Source organism: Lichenostomus cassidix, chromosome Z (genome assembly GCF_008360975.1).
Source record: "Lichenostomus cassidix isolate B80296 chromosome Z, HeHo_3.0, whole genome shotgun sequence".
Classification (NCBI taxonomy): domain Eukaryota; kingdom Metazoa; phylum Chordata; class Aves; order Passeriformes; family Meliphagidae; genus Lichenostomus; species Lichenostomus cassidix.
The window spans coordinates 63,219,132-63,233,202 of record NC_139511.1 but is presented as its reverse complement, the minus strand read 5'-3'; the positions used below and the strand labels follow the sequence as shown (position 1 = coordinate 63,233,202).

The window sequence follows — 14,071 nt, the reverse complement described above, 5'->3', positions numbered from 1 at the left end:
CTGTTTGATGTACCTCAGTCACAATACCTTATTTGAATGAGAATTAACGGATAATAATTCGTTCTCTTTGTGATTCTCATTCTTTAAGCAATTTTTTTTAAGATAGTTTATGGACTAATAGCTAGCAGAGATTCATGTAATAACAAACAAGAAAAGTAGTTCATTGCAAAATGTAGAAGTGTGAAACTGACTATGAGGCAAAGCTTCCTAAATTTGTGATTGCAGGTTTGCTGATTTGAAAGAAAAGGAAATGTCTATACTTCATCTAAATTATAAATTAGCTAATATATAGTTGTACTGGTTTAATTTGCATATGCAGGTGAAGAAATTAACTTAGATCATGGTGCTGTGGTTATACCTACATGATATTGCTCAACATATAGGAAACTGAAACTACTTTTTAAAGTACTTGCATGCTAAATAAAGATTTCATAATCTAAGTGAAATAAAACAAGAATATTTAAAGTACTCTGCTTAATAGAATGTAATTTTAAAAAAATGTAGCTATCTAATATCAAAACTTTTCTTTAAAATTAACTTTAATCCACCTTTTTACCTCTTGGAAAATATCAGGTCAGTTATATATAATTTATTGTTTTAAATCTGAAGATACAAGAAGTTAAAGAATACCTTGGTGAATGAATAATGAAACATTTAAATGTATATAGGAAACTTCTGAATGCTGAGATTGGTTACCTATCTTTGCATTGTTACTCAGCCTTTTTGTGTTATTGCACATAAAGAGATTTTTCCTTTTATTTTGTTTTCTACTGCTGTCATGCATGCACATAGCAAAGCTGGGGAAAAACTGGCATTTCTGTTAGAGGCAAGACAGTTTCTCAACCAAGAGGAATGTTTCATAAATGCAGAGCTTGTACCTTCATATAGTAACCAGTGATCAGAGTCCTCTCATCATTTCATTGATAGTTAAATGCCCCAATATCTGAAAAAATACAAGTGCAGTTTGTTTCTATTTTTAATTTTATTTTTACAGGGTGATAGTTTTGTTTGTCTGCTTGAGTTTTGCTTCTTTTTCCCCTTTGCGCTTGTAGTCTGTCTTTGCTGGATGTCAATGTCTCTTTACTCAAATTGTTCCCAACTTACTGTCATCCTCTCTTCCTCCCTTAATTTTGCCCTTGTGATAAAGGGGAATATAGTTAATTTTAAAAAACAAAAAAAAAGGAAAAGGATAACTTCCGAAAAATAACACTTTAAATTTGTACTTATTATCCATAGCATGAACATTTTTAATATTACTTTCCATGCTATCTTGGCTTGGCTTTTCTTTATTAGTGTGTATTATGATGATAACTTTTTCATGCGTTATTCTTTAGATATGCTGCCATTTCACTGTTTTCCTTTCACTGAGGGGTTCTTTGTGTTGCTTCCTTTGTACACTGCAGTTCCTTCCTCCCTGAAATGTCTTCTATGGCATCCGTTCTTTCTTATAAAGAAGCAAGAGCATAAATACATATATACTGAATATACAAGACCTCATATATGTATGTAGCCTGGATTTCTTGTACTCTGTTTGAACTGCTACACTACAGTCTAATGCATTGTTTAAAAGCTTTCCAGGGCATGTCTTTGATTTCCTTTATTCAGCTAATATAAATAACAGTTTCATTTTTTTAGTTAAGAGGTAAAAATGTTGTACTATGGTAACAATTATTGAACAAACCTGGCAATGGAAAAGTTTTGGATACTAAAAATGATGACTCTTGTTGACTAATTGTGAGCTGCTACCACAGTACTTTTAACTCTTCTTACACTTGGGCAATGGTGGGGGGGGAAACCCCAACACAATTTTTCTGTCAGTCATGCTACTAAGTGTTACATGCTGTTCTGATGTTTTGTATTGAACAGCCTATGCTATCTTGAACTGTCAATCTTTTTTCCCCTAACTGCTTGAGATTTTAAAATCTTTAAATGAGTGAGCTTATTGATGTTCTCAGTAGCATCAAATTTGAGTTGTAGTTTCACTGGATCTCAGTCTCTACTTCTGGAGTTGAATCCCACCTTGTTTTCCAGTTTTGTAACAGATGCAATTTTGCCCTCAATACAATACATATTTTGCCCTCAATACAATACAATACAATACATGGTATTTGGACGCAGATATTACTATGTGGTTTCTTCATATTGTGTTTGTTTTAAAAACTAATCCCATCACTTAATCCCATCAGCCTCTCTTTCCCTCTTGGTTACTTTCACCTGTTTATTCATTTCATCATGCTTAAAAAAACTTCATAATGTCAGAGATAGACTTCTTGAATTGTTGTGCTTAGCTCCCAGCTGGTGCAGGCAACCACATCCTGTCCCTTCTGTAACATCTGTATAATCCATCTTTGCAGTAGTGGTGTGGCTTAGCTCTGCTAATGGAAGGCTGTTCCAGAAATCGGCAGCTCTGATGGTGAAAAACTCTGTTCTGGTTTTCTTCTTGCTTGCATTCACGTGCCCATTTATTGTTGTGTTAGCATTGATCTGTGGCTTTCTTCCTTTGTAACCTTCTTTGACTGCCTTAGCAAGGGCAACCACATCCCCTCTTGACCTTTGTTTTGTTAGTTAAACAAACCAACCCCTTCTACTCTTCTCTTACAAAGAAAGTTTGCTTTTCCTCTGACCATCCCAGCTCACTGCACTTGCTCCACTCTCAGGTCTGGACCTTGCCAGCTTCAGGTTTCTTATCATGTATCTGTGCAGAAGGTTTCTAATTATGTGTCTAGTTTTGGAGGAGTTTTTAATGTAAAATGGCTGTATAATTTATTTATTTGTTGTGGCAGTAATACTTGAATTAGGAATGAACTTGAATTAGGAGTGACAGCTTCTCTTTAACATCTTTCTCACGTGATGAGGAAGTGAAAGTGAATAGAGTTTTTTCCTTGTATTTCATTGTTTCTGTGCTACATAAAAATCTCTGATAATACTGGCTAGTGATGTGGTCTTTGGTGTAGTTTCAGTCAGGTGAGGTCATCAGACATGATATTTTTATAGTAAATATAATTTATGAGTGAAAGGTGTCCTTTAGTTTCTAGGCTTTCAGTGAAAATGCAGAGTGTTAAACCTATGGATTTATTGCTGCAGACCATTGTGGGACTCTTTTGGAGTATTATCTTTTAACTTTTTAAAAATTTTATTTTAAGCATAGCTTATTTGTGGAACTAGTCAACCACTGAAATTCTGTGTATATTTGTATTCATTGAGGGTGAAAAACTCTTGAGTATCAAGTCGTACTTGAAACTGCTCTGAGGGATGTTTTCTCCTGGATTAAAAAAAAAGAAACCAACCAGACACAGCAACCCACATAGAATATCTGTCTGTAGGCTGTAGCAGTTTCCTTACTTACTAGATTTCTGTATCTGCAATGTACTATATGTTTCATTTTAAAAGTGTAATTTAGGTCAGAAGGAGACTGTGGCAGGTGCAGCAAAGGAAGTCAACTCACTGTCAGTTCTGTTTAACCTCAATGTTAGTATTCTTTTTAAAGACTGTGCAGATAGGAGAAACTTTGAAAATGTAATCTCAGTGGCTGATGAAAACTTTGAGCAGGAAAAAGACTTGTAACATTTGGTTTCCTTGTCTTGGAGTCTATGTGTATTTATAAGCACTGGTGTTCTATATATAACTGTATATTGCCATGTTGGTGTGGCACAAGTAAGAATGAGATAAACGTTACTAAGGAAATTATAAGGATCTCATGGTTTATATATATTTTGTATGTAATTCTCAAAAATATAGGCTTGTAAAGTAAGTGTAAGTAAATCATGATTTCAGCATTTCAGTAGATAAGAGAAATGCTTATGTAAGGACTCTTTTTACTATTTCCCAAACTGTCAACACAGGTGTCTGTCTACAACAAGTAACCACATATCAAATGCCTTTATAATGCCTTCAGGAAAAATCATGTGAATTTCATTATATACTACAGGATTGTAATGTGTGGTATTTGTAAATCTTTGATCTTTTGAAACTGCAGTTTGATTTTTTTTTTAACAGTGAGGACTTCCTTTAATTTGGGATATTTATAGTTAGTGAAAACCAAGTGAACAAATTACCTTTTTTGTAGTTGAATATAAAATATGCTGTTTTACAGGAAATAAAGTGCCTAGTTCAGTGGTGGCAAAACTATGTTTTTGTTCCAGGAGGACTTAGCAGAATTTCTTGTAGTAGTTTGACCAGACAGAGTTCTATATTAAAGAGATATTGTCAAATCATTTTTGAATAGCTACTACTTTTATAATATACCAAGATTTTGTATTTGTCAATTTTTTTGCTCCTTTATTTTTGAATCTGTAAATTTCTCCTCTTCATTTTGCTAGTCTTTTTATAAAAATACCTCCTTCTGCAAAACTGGGAAGTGAATATAACTGCTAATTACTTAAACTGGTTATGCATTAAGTGCTATCACACTTCAGCTTGAACTAACAGAGGTTTTTTTACCAATTTTTGAGTTGGTATTGTATAATCTGAGCCATTTTTTTTAATTGTCTTATCTTGCATCTTTTTTTGTTGAAGGGGCTGCTTCTGAGACCAGGAGGAAGCTTGTCTTTTAGTTGTCTGTTGCCACCTGTTATTTAAAATCTACACTGTTCTACCTACTCTTGAAAAAAATTTATTTAGTATGCAGCTAAGGGTAGTATGGTCTGTTTAATTTACGTTAATGAATTTAATATTTTTTAAAAGGTAAACTGAGAGATTTTATTTGGTTTTGTTCTTTTTTTTTTTGTGTTTAGTGCTTGGGAGATGGGAAGTAATGATAGCTGGCACCTGAACTGAAATATCCTGTGTAGGCACTACTCTCCCAGAACTTCAGGATGAATGGGGATATGCCTCATGTTCCCATCACTACTCTTGCAGGGATTGCTAGTCTTACAGACCGTAAGTACTTTTCTTTTTCTTGTCTTTACTATGCTGTTTTCTACCTCTTTGGGAAATACCTGCATTTTCAAAATACTTAAAAAGAGTTTTGTTTTAAAAGGTCTTAGAGTTAAACCTGTTTAAAATAAGACTTGATATTAAAAATGTTAATTTTGTTATTGCTTGAATTTTAGGAATCTGTCCAAATAAAACATGCTAATTAAGCATAAGGTGAAATGTAGGTTAAAAAAGCCTGTAAGGAAACCTGAAAAAAAATATAGGAATTCATTATTTGTTTGGAACATCATTCCAGTAACATATCTGGGTACCACACAAAAGAAGAAGCGTATAAATGATACAGTATTTCTCTAAAACGTACGTCTCATCATCTTCACTGAAAAGAGAGACATGGGATTAGACTGATGTGCAGCTAGTCAAGAGTTGTAGAATATGCTGAATATTATTGAAACCTATTTTAATAATTTTGAACTAGTTAATAGGTGCACAGAATGACTGCTAGAATGAAAATAAGGAGCTGAACCTGAGTCTTCTTTTTTTGCTGTTCAGCCTACAAAAGGAGCATATGAAGTGTGTGTGCTGTCTTTAAATATGTCAGGAAGACAAAATGTAATGAAAGAGAAAGAGAATTGTTTACATTAAAAGCTGGTACTGACACAAAGGCGAATTGTTATAATGTCATCAAAAATTAATTTTTAGTGAAAACTAAAGGGAGGTTTATTATTACTATAGTGAGGTCCTAGAACAACCAGAATTGCACTAAGAGCAGTTGGGACAAAGAGATGTCTTGTTTATATAAGTGTAAGAAGGATTTATAGCTCATTTGTCTGTCTGAGGGTAATTGGACACAGTGACCTAGGTGCTTCTTCTAAGCACTTTTACTGTTACACTGTTGAAAATTGGAGACTTCCCAAGAAACACTGGAAGCATATATCCAGCAATTGAATATATTGACCACAGTAAAAAAAGGCAGATGTGTTGAAGGAAAAAAAACCCTTCATGTCCTTCTGGTATATTCTGAAGTATTTAAGTGGAAGATGCTGCTTACGTATTTAGATGTGTATGTGTGTACGATCACGTATGTCTAATAACAGACCATCAGAATGCAAATAGTAACTTTCTGACTATGGACAGTTTTCCAGAATTAAGCATTTACAAGTAAGGTTACTTAACTGGTAGAAGTCACTGATCAGACTCTGGTGCAAGAGTTCCTTTAAAGACTGAGCCAGAACGGACAAGACCAGTTGCCCTGAAAACATGGATGACATAATGCCTGAAGACAGTAGAGAGGGCCAGCTAAATTTAAGCTGCTTTAACCAACATGTTTTGTTGATGTTGCTAATTTTTCCAAGTTTCAGGCATATTCAAAGTAATCTAATGCAAGTAACGAAAGCCAGTGATTTTCATATATTACACACTTCTATTTGAACTGTAATTTATTTCTATGATATGCATTATATTATGATAAGCAATGATATACATTATATGGGGTAAAAATGCTAGAATCACCCCACTCTTTTTTAATAAATAATTTCAAAATATGAAAGAACCAAACAATTTGTTTCACTTAGCTTGGGATTTTTGTGAAGTTGTTTCTTATGGTTCAATTAAAACCTTGATCTCAGAGGTGTGATCAGCCTGGTCACTTGACGTTAGAGTCAGCTTGTTTTCCTAAACCCATTGAAGGGACCTTCCTCTGTATCTAGCTTTTTGGCCTCTTCTGGCTTACCCTTCTCTGATCTGTGTAGCTCTAAAATCACCTGGTCAATCCTTCTTATATGTACACTTCCTTGTTATGTCTGAAAACCTGATTATGGCCTATGAAAACAAAGTGTGCCTATAATCTAATTGAAATAGTGCTTTCACTAAATATTTTTATGAGATTTGGAATAAGTTTTTCTGACAGAATTGACATTTCAATGAACACACAAACCAACAATAGTAGCCCTGTTTTGAGAAGATGGTTTACACAGGAATAAATATAAGAAGAGAAGAATAAACTGAGAATTTAATTAGTGGGTTTAATTAGTTGTTGGGTTGTTTGGTTTTTTTGGTGGGTTTTTTGGGGGGGTTTTCTTTAAAGACCTTGAAAAGTGGAAACACTGGTGAAATATTGAGATCAGAGTAGAAAACTGAAATGCTCAATGCACTTACAGTACAGCATGTAGGTACAAAAATTTTGCATTTCCTTATTTTTATCAATGCTTTTGGCTCCAAGAGAAAGGTGCCATAACATAATAAATAGTTTAATATTCTGGAATGTTTAGAGAGTCCAGTGTCGGTATGGGAATGGGGGTGTGTGTATTTGTGTGTGTGTATTCAAGAATTTTAAAAAATGCAGAAGTATTCCCTGTGTTTTAAGTCTGGTTGTCAAGTTCTCTTTCTTATCTCATGAGAAAGGGCATGTTGCATTTGTATATTTGTGGGTTGTGAAGTGATTCTGAAGTTCTTCATGTTTTCTAACAGTTTTGAACCAGCTGCCTCTTCCATCACCTTTACCTGCTACCACGACAAAAAGCCTGCTTTTCAATGGACGGATAGCTGAAGAGGTGAACTGCCTTCTGGCTTGCAGGGATGAAAATCTGGTTTCACAGCTTGTCCACAGTCTCAATCAGGTGTCAACAGATCACATGTATGTATTTTTAACCTCTACATCAGATCACCATCCTTATTCCTTGGAATCAAAATTAACTGGATTGAGAAGGATGTTTATGAGAATATGAAAATTGAAACATGCAGGTTTTTCATTAGGCTTGCTTAGCAGATGGCTGCAATTTAAGTATCAAGTGTTTCAGTCAGATGTTAATGATTGCCCAGCAGACCTTACGCATAACTGTGGGGGTTATTTTATAGATCTGATGCTTATACACTTCTTGATCTTTGAGAGTGCTGACTTTGTAGTGTTGATCATACAATATTAATTTGTGTTCAACATCGGTCACTACTGTGCATAGACAAATTACATACACAAAAGAAAAATTTTGAACCTGTGTCAATTTGATTAGGTGTTGAACTTAACTATTTTAACAATTGAGCCATCAAGTATGCTGGTGTATTCTCTTTTTGTTATTTTTATTTCTCCCTGGTGTCCTTTGAATTGTTTTATGTTGACAGCCGTGTTGTTTTCCTACATGTTCTAATCAATTGTTTTGATCAAATGGAAGTAGCTTTTAAAAGTCCTCAAAGCAAACAAGAAGTGAGTGCACAGATGCATTTATAGAAAATCCATTACATTTCTTTATGGTTCAGAGGGAATCCTGTGATCTCAAAGATATGCCAATTTTCCCTTTCCAAAATAAAAGGATTTTCAAAGCATTGGGTTGAAACCTGAATGTTAAACATTCATGCATATGTTATTTTCACTCCTACAATAATATGTTCTTGATGTTATGCAAAAGCGTTCTTTTGTAGAGAAGATCATGATATAAAAATGGGCCCAAGAAACTTCTTATGATAGTCTGAAACTGACAGCCACATATATGTGAGAGTTTGTAACAGAAAATAACTGTGAGGATTAGTAGGAATATTTCTTCTGCCATTCCTTACGGAAGAGAGCGAAAAAACTAGAGATAGGAAGCAGTGCTTTGCAGACTTGATTTTTACTATATTTTAACAGTAAATTGTCTTCTTTCATTTTGGTTTTGGTTTTCTTTTTGGTTTTTTTGGTTTTGTTTTTTTTTTACTTGACTCATAGTTTCTTATAATTTGAAAATGCATTTGCCTCTTTATTTGCTTACTTCCACAATTCCAGAGAGTTGAAAGATAACCTTGGCAGTGATGATCCAGAGGGAGATATACCAGTCTTGCTGCAGGCTATCCTGGCAAGGAATCCTAATGTTTTCAGGGAGAAAAGCATGCAAAACAGATACGGGGTACAAAGCGGTAAGGATTTTTGATTATCTATTGATGAATTTTATGTTGTTTTGTAAATCTAGGGGACTGATACTAACCACAAATATATATGGAGCGTAACTGTTGTATTTATGCCTTGCCTTGTATTTGATAGTGATTTAAAGCTATGTACCTTAACATTTTCTATGAGCGATTGTATTGTAATAAGAATGAAAATAAAAGCTACCAGGTATTTTTCTAAAAAATGTTTCATTTCACCTCATAGTTTAGTCTCTAGGATAAGTCATTGGATTTTATTTTGAAACAATTTTATTTGAATTTTTATGCCTAGGTTCATAGGTTTGTCTTAGTAAATAATGGAAATTGAAAAAATATGCCCTGATGTTACTGAAAATCTGTATGATTATAGTGTATCATTGCAGTGAAAGTTCTTAGCAGTTCTGGAGTTAGGAATAAGGTTGAGTGAGCCATCCTTAACAGCTGTTCCCTGCCATTCATTATTGTAGCAATCTGTGATGCCGTACAAATTTTATTGTTTTGACAGTTCATTCACGTCTTAGATATAGTGAGATATACTGCTGGATGGTGAAATTGAAGGTGAGAGCAATTTAGAACAAAAATTGGTTTTAGTTATGATGAAATAGTGTAACAAGGAAGTGTCCTAAGCAGGCAGCTGTCACCTCCCCTTCCTTCCCATTGCTGGCCTAAAACATAGCCGAAATACACAACTGTTATTCCCCACCTTTTGATAACAGTCCCATTGTCAAAACAGTCTTCATACAGCTTAGATTTTTGAGGCTGTGTTTTATTAGTAGGTGGTCTAAACACACCGAGTCACATTGCCATGCAGTGTCAAACCTAGCTTTGTACAAGAGTAAAATGTTAATTTTATTTTACATCTTTTTCATGAGATGACATAGAAGGTTCTGTTTCACATCTTGCAACTATTTCTGTCTTGCATCTTATAGTGTATAAGTGGATTTATTTATAATCATGTATTAAAAATTAAAATACTATTTAATTTCCATTTAATTTTTTTCTCTTGCCTATAACCACTTTGGCTTTGTCTTTTAGAAGGTGTGTCTTGGAAGATCAGCTAAAATAGCTTATTGCAGTAACAGCATCCATAGCATTATGTAGGGTTCAGAAAGGACTTAATATCCATTGTAAGCGATTTATGAATTTTGGGAGAGTAAAACCTTATGCATCTTTTCATAAATATCAATTACTTCAATATTTTTTTTACATTTATACAAGAACTCACGTACACTTTTATTTCTAAAAAGAAAAAACTCTGAGCATGTGCACTTTCAATCAGAATATATGTTCAACTGAAAAATAACCTGTTGCTGAGTCATCCTGGCTTAAGTATGTGTGATGCTGTAATACAGTTTAGTTGTACAAGAATTTTTATGTAACCTTGAGTAAGGATTTTATGGAATGCATTCTTTGCCTTTTGGTAGGAATGCTAAAATGAATTTATGCATATTGCTTTTTTACAAGAAGAAAAATTATAGTAAGATTGGGAGTGTATGTAAGGAATCTCATTCTAGTAATGTTTCTCCTAGGATGTTGTTTTCTCAGTGCTATGTAGTAATATAGCAACAATGTGAAAAAGCCAAAGAAGATATTGTAATGCTAATGGCCACACACTAATTCCAAATCCATTTTAGACCCAGTGTTCGGGGCTTGTTTTTACTTCTTTCTCATTACATCATTCTCACGCACACAATTACCTGTCTGGAAGCTTTGGAAAACCTGGTTTTAGTTGTTGAGGGTTGTTTAGTTTTATGCTTTTTTCTTTCTTTTTTTCTTTTAAGTTACCTGGACTGGGCCTTCCATGTCTTGCCACTGCCTTTTGTGATAGAGATAGAGAAGTGAGAGCTATCCATCACAGAATAAGTTATTGTCTTGGTTTGAAAGACAGGTGTCTGCTAAGAGAGAGTGAACCTTCCCTTAGGACAGAGAATGTGATTTCCCCTCGCTCCAAATTATTTCAATTTTGAAATTAAGGGCTTTCAGGCAAAGGTATGGGAAAAGGAATAACAGTTCTTTACTAGTATCTATAAACAAGCAATGACAATACTAACAACCTCAAATAGAACCAGAAAGCAATAGCAGATGACTTTCCCGTGCGGTGTAATCACGGTCGCAAGCAGCAGGGGCGCTGTTGAGCTCCTGGCCGGGCAGGGCAGGTGCGATGACTGCCGAGCGGCTGCAGGTGGCGCTGTGGCGCAGGGTCAGGCCAGCCTCACACAGCTGGTAATGGCAGAGAGCTGAGAAAGCAGGCAGGCAGGCAGCCTGGAGTGACAAGCAGGGCGGCAGGGGCAGGAGCTGGCTCTCCCCGGCTAGCCAGCGAGGTAGCAAGGATTTCTGCAGTCACAGCAGACGCCGCGGTCTTGTGCGGCAAAGCGGGGCGGGCAGCAGGGACAGCAGGACTCTCCCAGCAGGTGCTGCGAGAAAACGCAGCCGGGGAAGCCTGCACTTCCCAGTGGAAAAGAGGTTGAATCAGAGCTCACCTGTCCAGGAGGAGAAAACAGAGCACAGCTGGACCCTCCCATGGTCGCAGCCAGAAGCAAAGAGCAGCTCTCCTCCTGTTTGTCCGACGATGAGCGAGTGCCAATTCCAACAGACGGCTCCTTCCTTCTCCTGCCCTGCCCAGCACACCCCTTTTGTCTCTTAGAAAAGAGTTGATGGCTCTAATCACCCAGCTATTTGTTGCTTAGTAACAAGGATGGAGAAAAAATTCCAATGTCCCCAACCCCTGACAGTTATTTAGGGGAATTTTTAAATTACATTAAAAAATTAATTGTATGTTTTCTGTCATTCTGTTAAACCAAATACTACCACATTGGTTCAAAGCATATTTTAAATAAGAAAGAAGACAGCAAATGGATGTATTTTTAAAGCCCTTAAAAAGAGCACTCTGTGCTTTAAGCACAAAATTGAAACTTCTGTATAATTCATGATGGTATGGATATGTTCTGTCAGCTTTCTGTACAGGAATGTTAAGGGTTAGTTGTTTGGCTAAGTTGTTGTACCTAGATGTGTTGAGAGTGGCAGTGAGAGGTGAGGGGGCAATGGGCATGCCCGGTGCTCCCCCCAGGATAAAAAGCCCCTGGGATTTCATGTTCACTTGCCTCTATATGAGGAAACCAGTATCCATTTAAACAAATTTTGTAGAAGTTGAGTAGTCCCCATCTGTTACTTAGGACAATGAAATGTACTCTAAGTATGGAAGTATCTAACTTTCTTCAGCACAACACGGGACTTTAACTGCTGTTCAGGGCCAGATTTAGTGGGCTGAGCTACATGGAATGCAGCATTTACCACCAACTGGGAAGTAGTAATGGTTCTTTCCTGCAGGATTATCACTGTCTCTGCTGGAGAAAGTGGAAGAGAAAAGAGTGTGACAAGGAAAGTTTCTGAAATGAGTTTTTACATGTGTGAAAACTTCAGTAATTGAAACTGATGGCAGCAACTGTAGGATTAACAAGAACCCTCCAACAACTCCATACTGGGGACTTTTTGTCTGGCTAAAATACTTGTATTACTAATGAGCTTCTACCTATGACTGAAGTTCAGTTGCTGTGGGTTCCCAAAACAGTGTGTGCTCTTGAGTTCTGAAGCTTTGTTAGCTGTAAGACATTAAATTCTGTCACTAAAATAACTTCAAATTCATTGACGGTTTTGTGTTTCTGTATCACTTTAGTGTCATGCAGTTGTTTTAGGATATTCTTTATTCCTGTATTGAAAAGAGGAAAAGAAAGATTCCTTTAATTTCTCCTTTATAATGATGTGAGTCCGAACAGAATAGACTAGAATATTTTGGTTGGAAGGGACCTACCATGATCATCTAGCCCAGCTGCCTGACAACTTCAGGGCAACCAGAAGTTCAACCAAATTGAGGGCATTGTCCAAATGGCTCTTAAATTATCTTGTTTCAAGAACATTTGTACCTGTGGCTTGCCAGCTGGTTCAAAACATGAACTTCCAAAGCTTGTGGGTATCTACTGGCTGTGGAATCCGCAGTTGGGATGTTGGTTCTGCTTTGCAATTGAAGTATTTCAGCACCTTCTTTGATAATGTTCCCTCTAAGCTTAGTGAAGGTGGAATAGAAAGCTTTTGTCTCTGGGTAGAAGACCGCTAAACATTATTGGAGCAGTGAGAACATCTTGCAGCACTCAGCCCAGGATAACTGATTGCTATGTTTGCTCCAATTGAAGATAAGTTTTCTGTGTTCTTCTTGTGAATCTGCCAAATCTTTCACTTATTGACACAATGAGTGTTGTACATACCAGACTGGGGTGCAGAATATATGTCCTGGTTTTAAATGTTTCTCTTTACTGATAGGTTTTGACTTAGGAAGCTCTAAGGAACAAATGAAGAAACTACTGTTAATATTTATAATTGAATTAACACAACTGTAGGGATACTTTTATATGTCATGATGTGGAGTGGACTTCATGCACGGATTCCGTAATTTCTAATGTTTTTTAACAGCTGTGGGTAGATGATCTTAATGTCTGTAAATTTTATAATCTCATTAAATTTTATGATCTCATTGTATATAGTAAATTCTGAAATTAGATACTTCATTGATTGAAAAGGAAATGTGTGTAAAGTAATGCTGCTATCTTTTTTTTAATAGGGATGATGATGTCACAGTTTAATATTTCTCAGAATTCCATGCGTGGTAGTCCTGCATCTTCCAATTATCAACAAACCACTATCTCACATAGCCCTTCCAGGTAATCCTTTCTTTTGAATGGGGTGGGAAGGGAGGGAACTGCAAATTCTTCCTACACTGACAGCCAATTCTTGTTGAAGTATGTGAGTGGAAAATGATCAGTGTCACGACAAATTTTGCATTTGTCTGACAGCACGGTAAGTTTCTTAATATGCAAAGAAATCTCTTTCAGTGAACTAATCCCTCTATTCTAAGGATTCATCATGATTCTCCTCTCTCTCTCCATTCCATAATTCAGCCAAACTTTCTTTCCTGCCTAAGGAGGCTCTCTGCCTCTGTCTTCTACCCATGTCAGGGGCTGAGACTGGTGGCAGGAGGATAGGAGACAATAGGCTGGTGTGTTCCAGCATGTCCCAGTACCAGTTTAGCAGGATGGTGGGAAAGGAGACTTGTAAAAGCATGGAGTACTACTGTAACAGTTACACGAAGGCTGCTTTGAGGAAGATAGGCCCATTGTTTGGCCAATCCACCAGCAGCATCCTCAGCAAATTTCTGGTTTTTTAAGTTTTTGAGTGTTTGGAAGTAGCATCTACTGTAATTTAGGCTTTTATTAATATGCTGAAGTACTCTGGACTAGAGGAGAGTAGTTTCAGC

The 14,071-nt window shown here is 36.1% G+C and overlaps 1 protein-coding gene across 6 annotated transcripts in view; it reads left to right on the top strand.

Annotated features, from left to right (window-relative positions):
* NIPBL (NIPBL cohesin loading factor) overlaps positions 1-14,071 on the top strand; it is a 147,194-nt gene that overhangs the window by 45,574 nt on the left and 87,549 nt on the right. For all 6 annotated transcript variants that reach the window (XM_085042738.1, XM_085042744.1, XM_085042740.1 and 3 more), the window contains exons 2-5: positions 4,734-4,878; positions 7,342-7,507; positions 8,627-8,757; positions 13,379-13,478. In XM_085042738.1, coding sequence (XP_084898864.1) covers positions 4,815-4,878; positions 7,342-7,507; positions 8,627-8,757; positions 13,379-13,478 — 461 coding nt within the window. In that variant the 5' untranslated portion in view covers positions 4,734-4,814. The remainder of the gene's footprint in view (positions 1-4,733; positions 4,879-7,341; positions 7,508-8,626; positions 8,758-13,378; positions 13,479-14,071) is intronic.